The sequence below is a fragment of the Medicago truncatula genome, chromosome 8 (genome assembly GCF_003473485.1).
Source record: "Medicago truncatula cultivar Jemalong A17 chromosome 8, MtrunA17r5.0-ANR, whole genome shotgun sequence".
In the NCBI taxonomy this organism is placed as follows: Eukaryota; Viridiplantae; Streptophyta; class Magnoliopsida; order Fabales; family Fabaceae; genus Medicago; species Medicago truncatula.
The window spans coordinates 48774516-48796875 of NC_053049.1; the positions used below are offsets into that span (position 1 = coordinate 48774516).

At 35.3% G+C, this 22360-nt stretch overlaps 3 protein-coding genes across 5 annotated transcripts; all 3 read right to left on the minus strand.

Moving 5' to 3' along the window:
* Positions 1–381: 381 nt before the first annotated feature.
* LOC112417058 (disease resistance protein TAO1) lies at positions 382–2846 on the minus strand. The gene is made up of 3 exons (XM_024771791.2): positions 1331–2846; positions 1195–1246; positions 382–807 (listed from the first exon to the last, which is right to left on the minus strand). Exon 1 carries the CDS (start codon positions 2704–2706, stop codon positions 1456–1458), a length of 1251 nt encoding a protein of 416 aa, XP_024627559.1. The 5' UTR covers positions 2707–2846; the 3' UTR covers positions 382–807; positions 1195–1246; positions 1331–1455.
* Positions 2847–2939: 93 nt separating this feature from the next.
* On the minus strand, positions 2940–6413 carry LOC11410139 (disease resistance-like protein DSC1). 3 transcript variants are annotated; one of them, XM_039829608.1, is made up of 4 exons: positions 5798–6413; positions 4370–5453; positions 3930–4232; positions 2940–3316 (listed from the first exon to the last, which is right to left on the minus strand). In XM_039829608.1, the coding sequence occupies exons 2-4, from the start codon at positions 5279–5281 to the stop codon at positions 3266–3268; spliced, it is 1266 nt and encodes a 421-aa protein (XP_039685542.1). In that variant the 5' UTR covers positions 5282–5453; positions 5798–6413; the 3' UTR covers positions 2940–3265. The 3 variants fall into 3 exon arrangements, with proteins under 3 accessions (XP_039685542.1, XP_024627558.1, XP_024627557.1); XM_024771790.2 differs by having other exon boundaries at positions 5609–6413; XM_024771789.2 differs by having other exon boundaries at positions 4370–6413.
* A 4377-nt stretch (positions 6414–10790) lies between these two features.
* On the minus strand, positions 10791–14581 carry LOC11411164 (ell-associated factor Eaf). Its single transcript, XM_003630935.4, has 4 exons — positions 14275–14581; positions 13579–14082; positions 12365–12407; positions 10791–11445 (listed from the first exon to the last, which is right to left on the minus strand). Exons 2-4 carry the CDS (start codon positions 14068–14070, stop codon positions 11003–11005), a joined length of 978 nt encoding a protein of 325 aa, XP_003630983.1. The 5' UTR covers positions 14071–14082; positions 14275–14581; the 3' UTR covers positions 10791–11002.
* Between the last annotated feature and the right edge of the window lie 7779 nt (positions 14582–22360).

Below are 22360 nucleotides of genomic sequence, written 5' to 3' on the forward strand. Positions count from 1 at the left end.
TTCTCAGAATGCACACAGTGCTTGGGAAAAACCTCCAAGAGGTTGGTTTCAATGTCATATTGTAATGTGAACACTACTTTTCATCCATCTTCTGGTTTAACCAGTGTAGGAATTAGGATGCCGCCTTAGTTCAATTTTTGTGAGAGCTTTCACCACTAGGTTTGAGCTAGACTTACAGCTGGTTGTGTATGCCATCATATTTTAGTAAGAGCAGGAGGACCTATATGAATTTGGTTCATATGCCATCAAATAGTACAAATATTTTGGTTAGTTTTTCTCAAAGACAAACCAACATGGAAGATCATACTCTTGCAAGGGCTGTCATGTCTTAGGCTATTCACCATGATTTTAAATTTTTACCTACTTGTAGAAGGTTAAGGATGGAGAAAAAGAAACAGACATGTTACTGAGATTCACTTCAAAGTTGGAGGAAGTATAAAGTTACGCTTCATAATATATACATTTATTTGGACAAGAAGAAAGCTTAGAATGAGTTCTTCTTATACTCTCTCTGTGTTCCATTCCACAACTCAATAAATCTTTAAGGTTTTGAGCTATATTCTAGAAGTACATTAGAAAATTAAAATGGTCTTCAAATTAGTAAGTAGTAACTATCGAACCACAATTAACACCGAACTAACCACATCATGCCTACCATATATATATATATATATGATATAAGTCATAACCTGAAATAAAATATGATCATCCTCGGTGATGACTTGATGTTCTCCATGAAGTGCATACAAGCTGGCCAATCAGGGCATGGACAAAGAAAATGACACAGTTCAAATGAATTTGAAATGCCTGAAATGCAAATAATCACCTGTTATCAGTTTGTCCAAAACAATCGATACAGAAGTTAAACACAACACAAGGTTGCAAAGTTAACTGAATTGTTATAGTTAGCTGTTACAACTTCCAAGATGACTGACTACAAAGTTTTTTGGTTTTACAACTTGCACAGAACTAATTCAATGATTAATACAAGATACGTTTATAACAACAATCATTCAAAACACAAAACGCTGTCATAAAAAATGGGGATATTAGGCTTTATAGGATGTAATGATTTTACCTATTCAAATGATGCTTAAAAATTATTGTAGCCAAAATGTATCAAACAAATTAAAGAAATTGGAGCCATGCAAAATCAGAGAAAATCAATATATGCCAATATTCAAAATGCCATACCTTGTCTTATGGTAACTTGGATATCTTGTTGCAAAGGAACCCATGAAATAACCTAAAAGGTGTTCAAAGTACTTATGAAATTTAAAACGTAAAAAAATGAGAATTAGAACTTTGATATTTATAACATATTATATACCTGCAACCACCCATCTTCTTTTGTTTGTTTGCATAGAAAACTTATTATTATGCAGCATTGCTCCCACTCAATTCTTCAATGCCATTATTTAAAAGTCTCAAACTATTACCACAATTATCATGATTTCATATTGTATAAAAAGGGCATACTCCAGACTCTTTCACCATGACATCCGATTTAAGATATGAGAGACAATTGTCTTCACAGACTTCACTGAACTCAAAAGTAAATTTCTGGGCATCAAAGACTCTGTTGTCAATGCTTCGAAAGTGCAATGGATATGTCCATATGAATGTGTGATCTTGGATGAATAACATGTCTCGACCCTTCCCATAGCAATAGTAATTATTGCCAAAGTTAGAAATAGGAAGACTGTGTGTGTGACCATCAGATTCAAATGTTAATTTGCAAATGATGTTATCAATTACCATATCCACACGTCCCAAAACCACACACAGAGCAAAACCAAAAAGCCTGTAATTATTGGGACAATCTACAGAATCTTTTTCCATGGTTACCAAACTTCCTGTACAACGATAAGGGAACCGACCAGGAACTGCACTCCCAGGAAAACAGAAGAACAGAGACCTATATGCACCCCTGGTGATCCTAAGAAATGCTTCAGCCCCGATATTACTGCAAACAGTTTCATCCAGTTCTTGACTATTGGTGAAATGGAATATGAAGATATCGTTATCGGAAATTGCCGATAATTCCAACCTTGAATTTGGCATCATTCTTCCAACAGACGGGCAATCATACGCCAACAATTGATTTAGAGAGGATGGAAGTTGTGGGATGCATTCAAGCCTTTTGCAAAAACTTAAATCAAGTGATTTTAAATTTGAGAGGTTAGCTATGCTCTCAGGAAGGTTCACAACATTGCTTTCTTGAAGTGAAAGTTTCCTCAATGAGGACAAACTACCAATGTTATTTGGGATTTCTGTTAAACTACAACAGCCAGAACAATCAATCTCAGATAGATAGTTTAGATTTACAACACTGTTTGGAAGTGACACCAGATCACTGCATAACTTCAGGCACAAGGTTTGAAGTGCAACCAAATTATACTCCAAAGATGAAGGCAGTTCCTTAATTGCTGTTTTTGTTAGGTTAATGTGAACAAAAGTTTCTGCAGGCTCCAAGATATCTGGGAAGTTTTTCAGCATTGAGCAACCATGCAAATCAAGCTTTTTCAACTTCAATTTGAAAATGCTGCTAGGAAAAGTTTCAAGTGACTCACAGTAGGTAAGGTCTAACTTGCTGAGTTTGCTAAGACTTCCAATGGAAGATGGAATAGTCTCGAGCTCTCGACAGTAACACAAGCTCAATTCTTCAAGTCCAACCAAATGCTGCAATGATGAAGGTAGTTCCATGATACAGTCTCCTTAATTTCAGGGATCTTCTCCAAATTTAAGTAACCAAGGAGGTAAAGTCTTTTTAGAAATTTTAATTTGAAGATTTCAGTTGGAAGGCTCAAGAGAGAATCACAGTGAGAGAGATCTAACCAACAAAGCTCGTTAAGACTTGGGAATAATGAGGGTGACCCTTCTCTCAACACTTCTAGGCTCAGTAATTGTATATTATCTTTTGGTTCTTTATTTAACACAACAAAATCTAGGGGTTCAAAAGTATTTGACTCAAGAGGCGGTATTGATTGGTTTTGTGCTGTTGCTACAATCCTGAGACGCTTATTTCTGGACATGTTGATGTCATATGGTGTAGCACGTTGAACCCTCATTTTTTCATTACCTACTACAAACATGTCAAGACTGGAACAACCATGGAGTACTGTTAACCCGGAAGTTGTCTGGAGAATATTGCTAGGAATGTGTACACTCTTGAGGCTAATACACCAATTTAACCATAAACACTTGAGCTTGGACAGAAAACTAGAAGAGTAGACTTTACTCAACTTTGTGCAGTGACTAAGAATTACTTCTTCAATATTTGGGCATTGACCAGGTCTGGTATCTGAATCAGGTTCTGAGAACCACAAAGGTAAAGTGTTTTCAGATTTGGTAAACCATGGAATAAAATAATTAAATGATTGATTTTCCTTTTGTGGTGTAAATAAATGATTAACATAAATAAAAATTTGAGGGAGAACATAAAGAAAATTTAGTCCCCTAAAAAAAAATTAAGAAAAGTTATACGTTTGATTTTGCGGTGATTAGAATTGATTGTGGTATCAAGAACCTTAAAAAAATGAACTGATTTTGGTGTCCCTGCGAGTTTAACTCAGTTGATGGGAACATTGCATTATATATGCAGGGGTCGGGGTTCAAATCTCGGATTTCCATTTATTCATCTTAAGGTGAATTTCTAATCGTTAGACTACTTGACAAAAAAAGAAGTTGATTTCAATTAAAAGTGAGTTGAATGAGATTGATTTATGTTTGGATATAAGACGGAAAAGTGATTCTATAAGTTTACTTTATTCGGATAGTTTGATTCAAAATTGTATAATTACTAAACGGTTTTAACCTTTTCAAATTTATTTACATGAATATTGTTTTGTTTTAAAAAAAAAATCTTTTTAATATGATTTAATTTTCAAAACAACGTGCAAAGGAATATGATATAAAGCTTGACATACCTTATCTCTCTGCCATAGTTGTTTAAGATGGCTATGGGGCATATAAAGTTTAACAAGATTGTCGGGGAAAAAATCCTCTGGCAAAGACTTTTGAGGGAATCCGTCCCAACGAAGAAACTTTAAATCATCTGGAAGACTTTCTAGAAATGCAGGAAGGATCACATTTGACTCTTTTGAAACGCCATAAGGCTTATAGAATAACATCATTCTAAGATTGTCCATCTTTTTGAATGTTTCAGCATGTAGTTGAACCTTTTCTATCTTGCATATGTCCAACAATATACACCTGATTGCGTCCGTCCCCTGAAAGTATACACAATGAATTAGAGACAAATAGAAATAAAAAAGTGGTTGCAGGATCATGTAGACAAATAGAAAGTAAATGCATGAGATTGGATGACTTATCAAGTGAGATTTGAAGGACATATAAGAATGAACACCTTGTTGTTTCTTAAAACTTTATAAATTTCTCTATGCTTCCATAGTCGACTGCGTTTTCCAGGATCATTGACACATTGTTGATGGACAATTTCATGCCCCATTTCCTGTATTAGATCATGCATAACAATCCTACTTTCCACAATAGATATAAGGCCTCTATCTTTGAGAACCTCTATTCCAATTAGGGAAGAGAAACCACAACTATCCAGTGTTTGTAAAACAACATTCTCCAAATGTCCTCTATAGAAACAAGCTATATCAAGAAATATCTCATTCTGTTCTTCATCAAGTTCTACATAACTCAATTTCAGCACTTCGAAAATGTCATTCTCAGGAAGCTTATCCAGCTTTTGTAACTGACTTTCCCATGCTTCCTTTGGTCTACCGCAAAGTAAAAAACCCAAAACTTTGAGTGCTAATGGAACCCTTTTGGCATAATTTAATATATTCTCTGATAACCCCACGTAACCTTCTAAGGGATAACTTTGTTTAAAGGCATTTAAACAGAAGAGTCGTAGAGATTCATGAAAATTCATCTCCTTGACTTCATATATTCCATCAGCTTTGACATTCTTCAGTACCTGCATGTCTCTGCTAGTCACAATGATTCTACTACCTGGTGCAAACTTACTAAGCTTTCCAATTAAATCTCTAAGTTGATCCGAATTGTTAACATCATCAAGAACAAGGAGAGCCTTAGTCCATTTGAGCCTTTGATCAAATGAAAGACATAATCCAGAGGATGTGTTGTTTTCTCCCAGAAGCTCAAATCTATATTTGCTTTGTATATGGTGCAGTCCAAATCTCTCTATTTCTTGTTGAACATTTAGGATGATGCTGTTAAAACTGAATTGGGTTGCCAATTTGCGATATATTGCACTAGCAATTGTTGTTTTCCCTATTCCTCCCATACCCCAGATTCCTACACAATTCTAACACTCCGAGACTCAATGTGCAACAATGGTATTTGTTCAATATGATTATCAATTCCAATCATTCCTTGATAATCATTTAAGAAAGAACAATTCAATTTTAATTTAATTAAAATATCTTTCACAATGTCTTCAATAAGTGTGTTCTGGCCTGTCACATAATTAAAAAAAAAAGAAGCATTAGTCTTCAACCTATAAAAACTAACCTGAAGAAGTTACTAAACACAATATCTTTCAATAAGGTTCCATATTAGTTGGAGTGAATTTACTGTGTTTGAATTTATAAAATGAAGATTGAAGTATTACTCTCTTCAAAAGCATAGCAGTAGACACAGTTAAACTACATATGACCTGCATAATTATTTTAACCCCAGGAATAGGTCAGAGACAATTAAAAAACAGTTGATCGTAATTCAACTTGTTTGAGTTAAGGGTCAGGGAGTTGATGGAATTAAAAGAACCGGGGTTCAAACAATAGTGAAAGAAAATACGAACATGGCTACTAATATAACTCTACAAGAAAAACCAAAATGGTGACACTTGCATGGCGGCGGTTTGGTCCCAACTCCCAACTGCCGTTGCTTGTAAATTTCAAACACCATGTGGAAGAAGCATAGTTCTCAGACAAAACAACGACATAAATCATTGATTCATCATATAGATGAATCAATTCAGCATATAGATGAGTGATGAAGTTGTCACGTGTGTCCTCCCCTCTATAGCTGAGGAACACATCATACTTCTGAGTTTGACTAGGAGGAGAAATAGCCGCAGCAGCAGAAGAACTTGATCCCAACATTGTAAAGAAACAGAGTTGTATTTTCCTGTATTTGCACTGCACCTCTTAAGTTAACTTTTCTTAGGTGTCTCCGCCTGCTTTTTGTATCAACATATATACAATAGCTGCATGTTTTTGCTGTCTATGTCTCTGTTTGACTTTTCCTCTAAAAGACAGAGCGCCACCCATTTGAGAATTAAAAATTTGTACTCCTCACATTATAATCACATTTTTTTTTTTAAAGAAGTCAATCTAACCCACCGAAATTGACATGGGAGAATCGAACCTGAGACCTTGAGTCTTTAAGAGAAGCATACTCCAAGGTCCCCAAGCTAACACCACCACGCAAACCCACGTAGGTTCGTTATAAGCACATTATTAAATGGAGCCATGTTTTCGATGACCTAAGGGAGCCATGCATGCTATTCTTTAATACATAATACCATAAACTAACTCATCTTATATTTAATTAGATCGATTTCCAGAGTAATCTAATATGTATATATATAGTAGTGGGCAAGTTGCCATTTATTTCATATTTCATTTAGATATAATATGGTAGTTGATTGCGTATTTTATAAAAGATAGCCATGCTCTATTTCTCTTTTTTCTGGTGAACTCCATGCTCTATTTCTCTAATACATAATATCATACACTATCTCGTTTACTAATATTTAATGAGATCTATTTCCAGAGTAATGAAATGTATATCATAGTTTATCATCACAGAATACAGCTCATCATCCTTTTGATCTGTCGTAAGGATTGCTGATCCTGCATATTTCGTTTTCCTGATTTAATTAATTCAAGTAGTAGTAGTGGCCGGCCACATATTTCATTTGAATATAATACGGTAGTTCATTAGTCTTTTCCTTTATAAATCTGGTTTAATATAATTCAAACTAAATGCTTATATAAATATATATAATGACAGATGATTTTTTTATTTTTTTTTGGAGGAAAACAGGGAGTGCAAAGGCTGGTTTTCTTCACATTCAGATTATTAAAATAGTGTGAGAGAGCCGTCAAGGAATCGGAGAAGGCAGAAAGTGTTAGGAATCGGAGGAGGCACTTTCTGCCTTCAGAAAATATATGATAAATCCAATCGCAGGCGGTTCAGAAATTAAATAGTATAAATAGATAGATATTTCAACAATTTTGTGATCATAGTTAATAATCAGTCATAAGCACATACAAAGCCAATAATCCTAATATAACTTTTTCAGTGTACTAGTTTTGCAAATGGAAAATAAACTATCCATGTGTTAGTGAATGGAAAGGAACCTTCAGGTTCTGTTTAAGATGGATTGTATAAAAAGGATCAAATAGCACAGTTTACTATATCCATGAATATATATGACAAAACTTAAATCAATGATGTTGATTTATCACCAGAAACATGAATTGAATGTTCTCAATTCTGCTTCAGCAAGCTTTTAAATATATCATGGATAGTGAATTATTTCATCGCATGTTCCAGAGAACTCAAAAGAAATTTGGTTGGTTTCTAAGATTATGCAGAAGTTTTCTTCTTATCATCAAGCTATCCTTTATGTATTCAGTTAAACTTACTTGACAGGCCATAGTGTCTTTTAAGGGCTAATATATAGTGGGCCGGCTATGACACCTTAAGTTATCTGCACAAGCTTCGATATTTTGGGACGTCTATGACACTAATCTATGGTTGACTCTTGGAGAAGGGGTCTTAATCCCTTAGTTTTCGTATGTAGCCTCTTAAGTCTTAGGAGAAGGGGTCTTAATCCCTTAGTTTTCGTATGTGTGCACTCTTTCCGGTTGATGGATAATCTTAACTACACTGTTCAACTTCATTCAATACTCACTCGGATAGACTAATACAGCTACATTATGCAGCAAGTAAAGCTATATCATAAAGAATTTCAAGGTTATGGTGCGCGTGTTGATTCAAACCCTTTCTATATACCTTTTCAACTTGCGAGGTCCACAAAAAGCACATGGGATCCCTTTAAAACTGTAATTCCATGCAGATTATAAAGTCTTCATAGCGGAATTCAACCAAGTTTAACTTATTCCCCCATCCAGCTAATAATTGACTTGGTGTGAGGGGTCCAAATTCAGTAAATCTTCAGTTCTCTTTAAACTGGATCCCTATACTTATATGTACTTGTGGAGACCAACACTGGTTGTTAGACTAGATTTTAACACATTATATTTCTTTTAGGGAATACTTTTCAGATCTTGCATTGGGAGGGTCATTATGTCAACAATCAACTCTTGATCGCCCTTCTATGCCAAGTACAATTGTGTTGAATTAAAAAAATAAAAAATAAAAAAATGGTTTAAACTACTATCTGTTATGGACTTATGGTTAATCAAATGTGAATGAATGGTAATACTAGAGATAATCACCTAATATCTGTTTGCCCAAAACAATATCCTATATTAATGATGATAACACAGAAAGTCACTCGAACACAACGTAACAAGATCAATAAAAAATACTACTCAACTTGTTATTATTAGCTGCTATTCCAGGTTGAGCAAGCAAAATGTTATCTGGTTTTTATAACTCCATCCATCCATGTGCAAACCTAATTATTCACTTGTTGTTTTTGTCGCAAAATATTCTTCAGAACATGCATTGAGCAACCAACCATGCAATGCAAAACCTAGTTGGCTGACAAGGCAACTTCAATTTGAAAATTGCTTGCTGGGAATGAATACTTTCACTTTCATGGGAGAGATTCACAACAGACAGTACGTTCTAGTATGCGGAGTTTTGTTTGTTGAGACTTGCAATGGAATTAAGATGAAATAAATAATCTCTCAAGCACCAGTTCCAAAATTTCAATAACATTAATGATTTTTTTAGCAAATACTCATATTTAAAGTATCATTAAAAAATGGGCCATGCTAAGTTGCTAAGACAAAAAAAAGGAATTAATTTAGTACTCCATCCTGCTCATTTTAATAGTAGTCGTTTTAGAGTTGTACACGGTTTTTAAAAAATGATTAGTTTAGTTGATTTCAATGGTAAAATTAGTATCATTTACTAAAACATACTTACTAATTGTAATTAGTGGAGTAATAAAATGTAGTGAAATTAATAAGGGATATTAATGAACAAAATTAATAAATGTTGTATTGATATTTTAAAGTGATAATTTTTTGAGAAAACGTAGAAAAAAAAAAATGAGACAGAGAGAGTATTATGTGTCATTCTTATAATATAAATAAATGTAGGATAAATACCAATATATAAACTTTTTGATAAATTTATTACTACAATTATGTGAGTTTTGTTGAAGGTTTTTATAATAAAGGAATAAGGAAGTAAATTTATAGGATAGTTTAAATTAGTTAATGCAGGGTCTTGCTGCTAACCAGTGCCCTCGGGGCAATGGTTAAGGAATCTACAAATAGAAATTTTGTCTTGAAAATATAAAATGTTACTTTTGATAAAGTAATGATTACACAACTTTTTCATGAAAACTTATTTGTTTTGGATGCTTAATCATTGCCCTTGGGGCACCGCCGGTTAACATTCTCCATATTTTATTGTTTGGAGGATAAACTAGGAGAAATTTTAAAATTAGTGGATTTTCTGAACTATTTTATCAGAACTAAATTTAAGTGTGTGGAAAATTAGAATTCTAGATAATTCAAAAATTTCAATTGGATTTCCATCATTTCTATATTTTTTTATTTGATTTGAGTGATAAAATTATTCACTTTTAAACTTGGCTAAAATATTTTTATTTGATTTTCTGAAGATACTTATATATATTCTATCTCTATTCTATAATGCTGTATAGTACCACTTTTCATGTTTATTACTGACTTCAAAATCTATAATAAGTCAGAATTGAATCTCAAGTTTTGCAGAAAGAAAAGCAATCCAAAACAGAATTTCGGACCCTTTAACATGTAACGTGATTGCAGTTATGTAGTAAACTTGTGCAGTTTGCTACCATCTCTGCTTGCAATCATCACTGCATACATACAATCTAACTCAATTGGAGTTATTTTCTGCAGAACTCAAATCTCCACCCTTTTGAGTGATTGATGCCATGTAAATGTCTGAGCGGTTAACGTTATTAGAAGCAAAGAATCAATCAGTTACAGATGTGTGGAGCTTTAATTGTTTGGAGAACAAAACAGGAAGAGCCAACCTCTCATTTCTGCAATTCATGAGCTTGCAGATCTGTCCCTTCTCAAAGTTAGGCATCCACAGATGCGTTGAGAACCCACTTGACACTCAAGCAAATAAGACAGTAAACTAATTTTTAAACATCTAAACTTTTAGAGCCTCAGATACAATGTTTTTTTTAACAAATCAGATATGATAGTTTACATACATTTTGTGAAATTTATGCACCCTATGGAAGACACTGCTCTGTAGCCTTGTGAATAAAAATAATATTTATTCAACTTTTCTTGAATATCTGCCAAATTTGCAGTATCGAAATGGTTATGCACAGAAGAGGTGTGTCTCTGTATGTATATCACTAACTTACTAACATCATAGTACAGGGATTAACCAAAGACACTCTGAACAAAACCTATTATTAAGTTCAGGATTCAAATCCCTTTTACCTATATGAGAGTCAATTCTTGACATTGCTGCAAGATTAGCCCCCAACGGCCCAGCTTGTCACTCATGAAAAGTTGGGGGTTTCTTGTATGCCTTAAAATTTGCTGTACATGTTTTAACTATGACAAGCAAAATCAAAGACAGTTTAAAACATCAAATATACCATATCATTAATAACTTCTTGCACTCTAATTGTCACACATATCAGCGTTAACAAAATTCCCAACCTTTTAGAATCTACATTCTTCTAACCCAGGCTTGCTAAACACATTCTATATATTGGATTATTTGCAACAAAAACGATATATGGTAAAAGGAAAAGAAAGAAAAAACCCACAGTTGTGCAATTTTATATTGAGTTAACCGAGTCTTCGTCGCTGCCATCACTGTCACTGCTGCTACTGCTCCCACTACCACTAGCACTACTGCTTCCACTGCCACTACTACTGCTAGAAGTAGATGTTTGCTCCTCTCTCCCCTCTGCATTCATGTGGGCTCTCAGAGCCTCAGCAGCATTGGGTCCTTTGTCCACCTCATCACCACTATCATCCACATCAGCGATCTCATCATCAGTGAGTGGAACATTCATGTCAAATCCAACATTATCCTTTTCTTCAACATTATCCCTTTCTTCAATATCATTGTCATCCTCAGGTGTTCCACTGCCAAAAAGGTCATTAATATCTATTTCTCGATGTTCCTCAACTCCATTTATGGCAGCTGGTGAGGTAGCAGAAACAGTGGGTAGTTCAGCTAGATGATCAGATGACCTTTTAGAATCAAATTTGATGCCTGTCACACAAACAACATTAAAATAATTTAAATTCATTAGATTAATAGCAAAGTCACTGCAAACCATTTCATCAGTTGTGTACGCATCACTTCTGAAAACAATGAAGCACACATCCAGAAAAAAATTCATACGTGTGTGCATAGAAAATTACATAGACATTTTGGAAAAAGCAGCAAAGGAGCATGAAAACTGTCATGTTGGAAAGCATGCATTAAATACATTTAAGCAACAATTGATATAATAATAAAAATAATTTCTCACAGATGTCAAATAACAGTCTATATCTGGCATCACCAAGTTACAATGATATGATGAAAATGAAAAGTGTAGGCCCCGTTTACTTTGTGAAATGTCAAATACCAGTCTATATCTGGAATCATCAAGTTAGAATGATACATTGAAGATGAAAATGAAAAGCTTAGGCCCCGTTTACTTTGTGAAAACATCTTTTCTAAATTTGAGTTAATTTTACTTACTAAAAAGGAAGATGAGAGGCTCTTGAAGTAATCAAACAATTGTATGCATATTTTGGAAAAAAGAAAATGGCAAAAGAATTGTTTTCATTATTTCTAGAAAAGCATTATCATCTTCTCTTCATCACAATGGTTCACTTTAAGAGTCTCGCATCTTCTTATTAGAAAGTTAAAATGAGCACATATTTTAGAAAATAAAAATATAAAATGTTTTCACAAAGTAGATAGGGTCTTCATATATCCTCCATGTACCTGATTGAAGGAAAAGGTTGCACAGTGGGAAATAGAAATGCAACCGATATAGTCCAAAAAAACAGAAAGTCATACAAAAAAGACGTGTTGCTAGGGATGTCTCACATGTCACGAGAAAATCAATTAATCAAGGAAATCTACACAAAGTCCAGATATTCTACTACAAAAAACCTTCTAACCAGATCAGACATACCAGTATTTTCAGGTTCACCAATATCAATACGCTCCACTTCAACCTATGCAGAATCAATGTAAATGTAAGAAAATAAGGTAAGAAAAGAGAAAAGCAAAACAAGGAATGAATCATTTACTTCACTTCCATCACCATAGAAGTAACAGCTCAGCCAAAACACACAAAATCAAAACCTTCTAAAAGAGATTTGTAAGTTTATTTGTTCTACATCTAAAAGCCCAACGTACACCAACCTCAAAAATATAAATCACCAACTTCAAATCATTCTATAATTCACTTTCTTTTAACGTAAAAAAAAAAGTAGCTGAGTGAAACGTACGTATCTAAGTATGTGCGTATGTAAACTATACAGTTTACATTACCCCTCCCAATAGGGATGGGAATAGGCCAGACCGGCCTACAGGGGCCTACGGACTAGCCTACGATAGGCCAGGTCAGGCCAGACTTTTTTCTTAAATAGAGAAGGCCTAGGCTTTTTTAGAAGCCTATTTAGCTTAAAAGGCCAGGCCACAAACCATTCAAAAAGCCTCTTAGGCCTATTAGGCCGGCCTATTTAAGTAAATATGAATAATATTATTTATTATTATATTATATTTTGTACTTTGAATTAAAATAAAAATTTGTTAACTTTTCAATAATTTAAACTTATTAGTATGCATTAATCTTTTGCATATTTAAATGCATTATTATAAACTAGAATTGAAATATGATACAATATATAGTTAAATTCCTAAAAACTCATGTTGATTATCAAAAGAGAGTTCAATCTAATTGTTTATTTAAAGATGTTCATATGAAATAAGCTTTTAAACAGGCTAGCAGGCCGTATCAGGCTTTCAGAAGGCCAGACTCAGACCTAAAAAGTAAGCTATTCTTAGGCCTCCAAAAAATTTGGCAGGCCAGGCTCAGGCCTTGCAAAGCCTAGCTCGGCCTAGCCTATTCCCATCCCTGCCTCCCAATAAAAAATTAAATACTTATTTACAAATATAGATTTATGTTATAGCGGTATGACAAGGATAAGTATATGATATCAACGGAAAAACTACGTGTGTACGAGGTTTAGTAAAGTATCAACTTCCACAAAAACAGTGAAAATCTGAATATATATTACAAAATAAGCATATAAAGAATGGTCTCCAACAGCATACATTTTTATGATGTAACGAACTAGATTACAACAACAAAGCTAAAGATAATTGGCAGTAGGCACTTACTGGTATAGCTTGATTTGAGCTCCTGCCACTACCAAAAGAGGCTGGTTTTACAGGCTTCCCAATTGGAGATGACCGAAGATCCAAAGCCGGTCCAGATGGGGCAGTAACAGATCCAGCCACAGCAGCTGAAGACTCACCAGGCTTACGAAGATGGCGCAGTTGCTTTACGGCCCTATCAAGACGCTCCAATCGAAGTGTCTGACCATCAAAGAACAAAACAGCATCATTTTCTTTGTATTCCTCGCTATTACCCTCAAATGTGACTTTAGGTTTTCCAATCTGATTGTTATGAAATTCGACAGAGACTCGATTCTCTTTGGTCTTGCGTAGTAATCCAGGCTTAGTCTTATCGACTGAAGCAGGTTTAAATTCGTATCGAAGAGTACAATATTTGTTAGAGGAATCATCTTTGAAAGAAGATCCTAAGGTGAGATTGTACCATCTATCAGGCTCAGGAGCAGTTTTCGGTTCTTCTTTGGACTTATTCGCCATCAGTCCAGGAACCTGTTTTCGTTAAATTTGTTTATTCCATCCAAAACAAATAAAGATTAGCCTCTAATTTGAATCTCTATAATCAGCTATAGCATATAACAAAACCTAAAATTAATAAAGTAAATTTGACCATTATCTTAATGACTCTGATTTATCTTCTTATCAGTTATCAGAAAATAAATAAAAAAATAAAAAAATAAAAACCTGGATGGACGGAGTTTATGACGGCGGCGGACGAGCAAGTTGGGTTGGGTTGAGTTGAGTGGTGCGAGTTTTAATTCATTCTTAGAAAATGTCTTCAGCGAATGATGATGGTGACGACCCTCTTCAAAACCAAAAGGAACGAATTGATTAGATTCATCGCTTCTTTTTATCTCAAATCCCTATTACTAAGAGCCGTCTTTCTTTCAAATTTTAAATTCCTAATTTTTCCTTCACAATTCTTTTTCTTCCTGTTGATATGAACACTCTTTCTTTATTTTTTTTTTTTTTTTTTTTAACATAAAAATTGATATTATTAACCGGTGCTCTGATGAGGACAATGGTTAAGGTACCGTTTGGTCCGGCTTTTTTTCAGCTTCTTCGAAAAAAAGTACTTTTCCAAAATTTGTTGTATGCTACTTCAAAAAACTACTTCTACACAATTTATTTCACAAGCACCTCCATTCAACTCACGCTGTCAACCTTTTATTTTATTTTTTAATATTATATTTTAATTTGCTTTTTTCTTCCATTTTATTTTATTTTATTGAATCGGTCGATATTTTTTTTTTTTTTAAGGAGGGTCCATTTAATTTTATCATTTATTTTTGAAGAAATTTTATTATCTTTTTATCTCTTATATATTTAATTTAAATATCTTTTAATTATCACAACCTCGTAAATATTTTTATTCATGTTGTCATTGAATGACACCAAATATTTTTATTAGCTTTCTTCAACCTCACAAATATACTCACACATTAGCGTTTAGAGTAATACTTTATGTCTGTATGTCTGTTTTTTTGTTATGCTAATGCGTATAAATTTTTTAGTGTTGCGTAATGCGTATACTTATTTTTATAAAATTTTGATTTTAATTAAAAGTACAAGTATAGATGCCAAAAAAATTATACTTAATACATATTTTACACATTTATATTGTAACAAACTATGCATATCTTTTTCTTATTAAAAAAACTAAACATATCTTTTTCAATGACACCAACAATGTAACAAATATAATATCATATAATATAAATTCTTATTTTTTAAATGACACCAAAAATATGATATTCTTATAACAAAATTTGTTATACAGTATAATTGAAAAAGAAAAAACAAATTATTCTCTTTATATATACACACCATATATCTTTTATATTTTAAACATTTTTTCCCTTAAAAAAATAATTTAAATATTTTTTTATTATTATGTTAATTCGTAATAAATTCAAAGTTTTATACTCGTGAGCTTAGCTTAGTTGATATAGACAATGCATAAATATATGCAAGGTCACATATTCGAACCCCGGACACCACAAAAAAATAATTAATTCAAAGTTTTGTATAAAATTTTGCCAAACAACTTTTGACTTAAAAATAAAGTTAGAGCTAAAAAAAATAAAGAAATCAAACAGCTTTAGCTTTTTCCTTAAAGAGCTTTATTTTATCTTTGTTTTAAAGTAGCTTTAAGACCGAAAAAAAGTCTGCCCAAACGGTACCTAAGAAATTTTGTCTTGGAAAAATAAGTTGTTACAATTGACCAAGTAATAATTACACTACTTTTTATTAAAAACTTATTTATTTTGGTTGTTTAATCAATGTCATTAAGGCATCGGTTAACATTCTCCAAATAAAAAATAAACATTTTTTTTAACCTACTCTTTTATTGGATGAAATGCATATAAATACCACACATTGACAACGAATCTCACCTAAAGTGGATGACACTCATGAGTTTCATCTAATATAAGAATGAGTGTTAGAAAATGTTTTTAACATTTCTCTAAACAAAATGAGAGTCTTCATTAGTTTGACTTATTTGGTAGAGACACTATAAAATACGGTGGTGTCTAAGGTGAGTGAGCAATTAAATCCCTCACCGATGCACCATCTATTATATTCAATTAGATCTTTAAATGCGATTTAAAGGTTTAGATTTTATTGAAAAAGAGAGAGTAACACATATGCCTTGTTTCACCCAATCCCTCCTCCTAGTTGTCTCTTTAAGAAAGGGCTTCTTAACTACCACAAATTCGTGATCTCGCCATTTATGAACCTGAAAATCTTCTAATATTTGATCAAGTTTACGATAAAATATAAATTATGTCTATTCATGTATAGAAAGCTTTAGATCAGCATGTAAATTGAAGCCAATAAATATTATGGCTTTTCATGAATAAATTATAAGATTTCCAATGATTATGTTTTTACCAATTGCCTATAAAAATTAAACCAAATCTTTAAATGTAGAATGTTAAAGGTTGTGAAATTCGTTTGAATTGTGTTTTTTTAATCAACTGCCAAGCTTCAACGGTTGTTACAAGGTTTAACGATTTGTTTATTTGGGTTTTCTTTTTCCATTGTTATAAGGTTTGAAGTTTCTTTGATTTGGATTTTCTCTTTCAAATATAAAATGAAAGAAGACGTTAAGGAAGCAAGAGAAACATGAAGGTTTTGCTGGAAAAAAATGAAAGGAGGGATTAGGTGGAGAAAGACATGTGTTACTCTCTGTTTCAATAAAATTTGAACCATTAGATCATTTTTAAAGATCTAATGATATATCATAGAAGGTACATCGGTGAGGGACTTAATTGCTCCCTCACCTTAGAATCCACCTATACTAGTTCGTCTACCCGCGCTACCGCACGGGTCATATATAGTTTAAAACATTACTTGAAGAAATATATAATAACCGTATATGTTTATTGAAAAGTTAACACGGTATATTTAATGTGAGTTTGAGAGAAGTATGTATACTACGCCACGACATTTGATACACAACTTTCGAATGATCGCATATTAAGAATTTCAATAACTAACCACGACACTTGATAACGGTGAACTCGTGCCTTTCACAATTTAGCATAACAAAATGCATAAAATATGTCACTACATGGACTTGAAATTCATCTATGGATGGATTTTTTCTAGATTGTCATTGACATGAAAATATGCTCACTTTGGTCCCAATAAAATCTGCTCTGATATGCACATTGTAATAGTAAACACATGCACTTAATATTGAAGCATATCATAATACATAAATAGTGTCATAAAGTAGGCTTCCAATACAGCTAATTGCGTAAATATGTTTACCAAAAGACAGCAACCTGAGATCCAGGACAGACATGAAATTCTTAACACATGAAACATACACTTGCAACATGTGATGCCTATGCCTTGTGAACTAATTCGTTCGTTCTATCAAGTTTAGTTTAAACCTGTGTATAATGCATCTATACTTTGCTTCATTGTGAATAACCAAGACATTTTCGATTTAGTAAGCTGCTCCATTCTGAACCAAGGACCGAATCTTAGGTATAAGGACCTTCTTAGCAATTGCTTGAATTTTTCCTAGCTGCATAGTGACACAAACTTTACGTCAGACAAACATCAAGTTTTGTGGTGATAAATATTAAAGAATCATTTTGCACCGTAAGATACTTTTTCGTCTAGCAGCAACATGTGTATCGAGCTATCTTATGCTGGCTTGCTGAAATCTAGAACACTCCAGACATTGATGACACGAACATGAAGCTTGATGTTCATTTTACCAGCAACAATTGCAGACACTGAAGTGATGATGGGAGCCATTCTTTTGGGATATCAACTATATTTCTTAACATAAACCAAACTCCCATCATTCTAAACCAAATGTTCGAGAACTACACAAAGGTATGCTTCAAAATTGCAAACTTGCCCAACCCAACAAACACCATTGTTATCCAAGCACCCAGCTAAAATTTGTTAAAATCCCAAAGCGCATGCTATCCCCTAGTTAGATAGATGCAACTGATGTGTTGTTACGATACTGATAACAGTACTAACACAGAGAAAGGAAATTGATAAAAACTATCTAAGAATCTAGATAAATGGTACTTAATTCATTTCATAAACCTCCAAGTACTGAGTACATGCCTTTATAAATAATAGGCTTGATTAGTGCATAGTATAGATCATGACAAGTGTCTTACATCCCTTTAAAAGTGTTAACAGAATTATCAAATAATTATTCTAAAACCTTAATGTGGATAGTAGTCATTCATCCATATTGGAGCAGTTCTCTTCCTTTTCGTCACAAGCCCATCACTTGACCCAATAGTTGTATCATTACCTACCCCATCTGGAAGGACCTTGTCCTCAAGGTCAAAAGATGGAAAAGAGGTCTGAAACTCCTCTTTGTCCTCCCATGTTGCTTCATTTTCCGGAGCATCCTGCCATTGTATGAGAACCTGTCTGCGAAATCCGTGATTAGTCTGTAGAGTTCGAGAACCCAATAATTTTGCAGGGCGTAGTTCAACGCGAGTGCCAACGATCTCTTCTGCTAATTCTGGAACTGTGGCAGGAGGTGTGCCATGGAAAGCCTTGAGTTTAGAGACGTGGAAAACCGGGTGAATACGCGCAGTGGTTGGCAGTTGTAACTCATAGGCTACATTCCCGATCATCTTGAGCACCTTAAAAGGCCCATAGAAACGGCGTGCAAATTTAGGACTCTGACGGTTTCAGACAGAATGTTGCCGGTAAGGTTGGAGTTGTAGCATAACCCAATCACCCACCTTGAAAGTGAGGTCCACCCTATGCGAATTAGCTTGAGACCGCATCCTTTGTTGAGCATAGGTGAGATTCTGCTTAAGTAGTTGCAGCTGAGCTTGACGTTGAGACAAGGTTTTGTCAAGTGTGGCAATAGGAGTGGAGCCCGGACTGTATATTGTTAAGTTGGGAGGCAGTCTGCCATACAAAGCTTGGAAAGGAGTCATTTGGATGGCCGAGTGATAAGTGGTATTGTACCAATATTCTGCTAGATGTAAGTACTGAAGCCAGTTTCGTGGTGTATCAGTTACATAGCATCTTAAGTAAGTTTCAAGTGTACGGTTCGTTACTTCCGTTTGACCATCCGATTGAGGATGATAAGCACTAGAAAATGCCAATTGGGTACCGCTAAGTTTGAAGAGCTCCTTCCAAAACTTGCTTATAAACACCCTGTCTCGATCACTAACAATAGATTTGGGAATTCCATGGAGTTTGTAAATCTCCGTCATATAAATGACAGCAATATGAATGGCAGAATACCCACTTGGTAAGGCTATGAAGTGACCATATTTGGTGAGCCTGTCCACTATAACCCATATGACAGATTTTCCATGAACCATTGGTAAATGAGTGATAAAATCCATTGATATATCTTGCCACACTTGAGTCGGAATGGGAAGAGGTTGCAGCAACCCCGGAGTCTTTTGAGTTGAATACTTACTGCTTTGGCATACTAAACATTCCTTAATGTATGTCCTCACATCCTTAGCCATGTTAGGCCAAGCAAAAACAGTAGCTAGTCGAGCAGTTGTACCCTTGATGCCAGAGTGGCCTCCCGTAGGTGAGTCATGGAATTCCTTCAAGAGTTCTCTGCGCAATTCACACTCCAATGGAATAAATATTCTGTTTCGGTAATACAATATACCTTGCTGGATGGAAAAGGGCTCTGTGGTTGTGGCAGAATTGCCAAACTTCATCATCAAAGCCACACCTGTTTGATGTGTGGTGTAGAAGCACCGCAATGTTTCTATAACATAGGTTGGAGAGTTGATAGGGCCATATGAATGGACTCCACTGGCTGGATGCGTGACAAGGCATCAGCCACTCGATTGTCCTTTCCCGGAGTGTAGAATATTTCATAATCATATCCGAGGAGTTTGGTCAGCCACCGCTGTTGAGATGGAGTTTGAATGACTTGATTGAGAAGCCCTTTTAAACTCTTTTGATCAGTAAAGATGTTGAAATGACGCCCCAACAAGTACTGCCGCCATTTTTTTACCGCTTCCGTAATAGCAAACATCTCACGGTCATAAGCTGATGCAACTTGCATTCGAGGACTCAATTTCCTGCTGAAAAATGCAATGGGATGTGCTTGTTGTGATAAAACCGCCCCAATTGCAATGCCGGATGCGTCCGTTGTAACCTCAAATAATTCATTGAAGTTTGGAAGTCGCAATACCGGAAGGTTAACCATAGCATCCTTAAGCTTCTGAAAGGACTTCTGAGCAACATCAGACCAAGAGAAATTATTAGTTTTAAGCAATTCTGTTAATGGCGCTGCAATTGTTGCATAGTGGCGTACGAACTTCCGGTAATAGCCTGTCAGCCCCAAAAAACCTCTCAAGGCAGTGACAGAATTGGGACAAGGCCATTCCAAAATTGCGGTGATTTTGGAAGGATCAACCGCTACCCCTTCGGCCGATACAATATGACCCAAATATTCCACTTTACTGACCCCAAAAGAACACTTAGATTCCTTAGCAAAAAATTGATGTTGTTGTAAGATTTCCAAGGTAGTTTGGAGGTGTATCAAGTGAGCTTCTAAGCTGGGGCTATAAACCAAAATATCATCAAAAAACACCAATATAAATCGCCTCAAACACTCACGAAACACCTCATTCATGGTAGCTTGAAATGTAGAAGGAGCATTGGATAGGCCAAAGGGCATCACCAAAAATTCAAAATGGCCATCCACCGTGCGAAATGCCGTTTTGAATGTGTCTTCCGACGCAAGAAGGATCTGATGATAACCAGATCGTAAGTCCAGTTTGGAGAAGTGGGTTGCACCATGGAGCTCATCAAGCAACTCATCCACAGTTGGTATAGGAAAACGATCTTTAATCGTTATAGCATTCAGGGCACGGTAATCTACGCAAAAGCGCCAAGACCCATCCTTTTTTCGAACCAATAATACCGGTGATGAAAAGGGACTAGTACTGGGTCGTATAGTACCATTTTCAAGCATTTCTTTAATCATTTTGGTCATAGTTTCCTTGTGGCAGTGCGGGTATCTGTACGGTTTCACATTAATAGGGGAGGAGCCAGGTAAAAGGTGTATGTGGTGGTCTTGGCTACGGTGGGGGGGAAGTGATTTTGGTTGGGAAAAAATTGTTGGAAATTTGTTGAGAATGTTTTGGATTGAAGGGTCTCTAGATCCTTGTGGAATAGCATCAGTATGGTCAGATGGTTGAATGGGAGTAACATCAATTGAATGTATGGACGCAATTGTGTCAGTGTGTAAGTAACGGGTAAATTGTGAAAATGAAGCATGTGTAGATATGGGTGAATTGGCTCCTGATATAGTGACTGGTTTATTATTGTGGAAAAATTGAATGCAAGGAATGCTATAATCAGATAGGAATGGCCCTAGAGTACTTAGCCATTGTACTCCCAACACAACATCAGCACCATGGATGGGTAAAATCATAAAAGGAACTTGAAATATGGCATCATTAATGTGAACCGGAATGTTGTTACAGCTACCTGAACATTTGATGGTCTCCCCATTGCCGACGAACACATCAAAAGGGTTGATAGATTCAACATTCAGTTGAAGGAATGAGGCAACTCGGGGCTGAAGGATGTTATGTGAACTTCCAGAGTCGATAAGGATGGACACCTCCATCTGTTGTATACGCCCGGTGACACGCAGGGTGCGTGTTGATGGGGAACCGAGTAAAGCAGCCCGTGAAAGATGAAAGTGTTCAGACGAGATCATGGAAGCAGGTTCTACAACGTCTGATGCTTTTGTGTCCTCTAGCTCTGGTGGGTTTTCCTCCGTCTCAACCGGAGTGGTGTAATCGTCGTCAACCAATAAAATCATGAACTGACGCGATTTGCAACGATGGCCGGTTACCCATGGGTCATCACAGTTGAAACAAAGTCCTCGCGACCTACGCTCCTGCATCGCCTCTGCAGTGAGCCTCTTGATAGGAATGGATGAGTGCTCTGGCGTAGTTCCGGTAGTCGCCGGTGGAACCGATCGTGTCGAGCGATGACTAGAGTAACGTGAATCAGCAAGTTTAGCTTCAATTAACTTAGCCATACCAATCGCATCATGGAGGGAGTAGGGTTTAAGAATCTGCAATTCTCGTTGGATTTCAACACGCAACCCCGATAGGAAGCAATTGAGCAACACTAAAGGAGGAATACCACGTGTGCGATTCGAGATATGCTCGAATTGCGATTGATACGCCACCACAGATCCAGTTTGCCGTAAGTTGAACAACGCGATTTGGTGATTTTCGTAGCTCGACGGACCAAATCGAAGCTCAAG

Bases quoted from the DNA above. Each gene is read 5' to 3' on its own strand.
- LOC112417058 (XM_024771791.2), bottom strand. From the start codon at position 2,706: ATGGAACTACCTTCATCATTGCAGCATTTGGTTGGACTTGAAGAATTG.
- LOC11410139 (XM_039829608.1), bottom strand. From the start codon at position 5,281: ATGGGAGGAATAGGGAAAACAACAATTGCTAGTGCAATATATCGCAAA. The intron at 4,233-4,369 runs GTGTTCATTCTT...GTATACTTTCAG, and splicing joins AAGTTTTAAGAAACAACAAG to GGGACGGACGCAATCAGGTG. The intron at 3,317-3,929 runs GTATGTCAAGCT...TGTGGTTCTCAG, and splicing joins AACTATGGCAGAGAGATAAG to AACCTGATTCAGATACCAGA.
- LOC11411164 (XM_003630935.4), bottom strand. From the start codon at position 14,070: ATGGCGAATAAGTCCAAAGAAGAACCGAAAACTGCTCCTGAGCCTGAT. The intron at 12,408-13,578 runs GTAAGTGCCTAC...GATTCTGCATAG, and splicing joins GCTCAAATCAAGCTATACCA to GTTGAAGTGGAGCGTATTGA. The intron at 11,446-12,364 runs GTATGTCTGATC...TTTGTGTGACAG, and splicing joins TGGTGAACCTGAAAATACTG to GCATCAAATTTGATTCTAAA.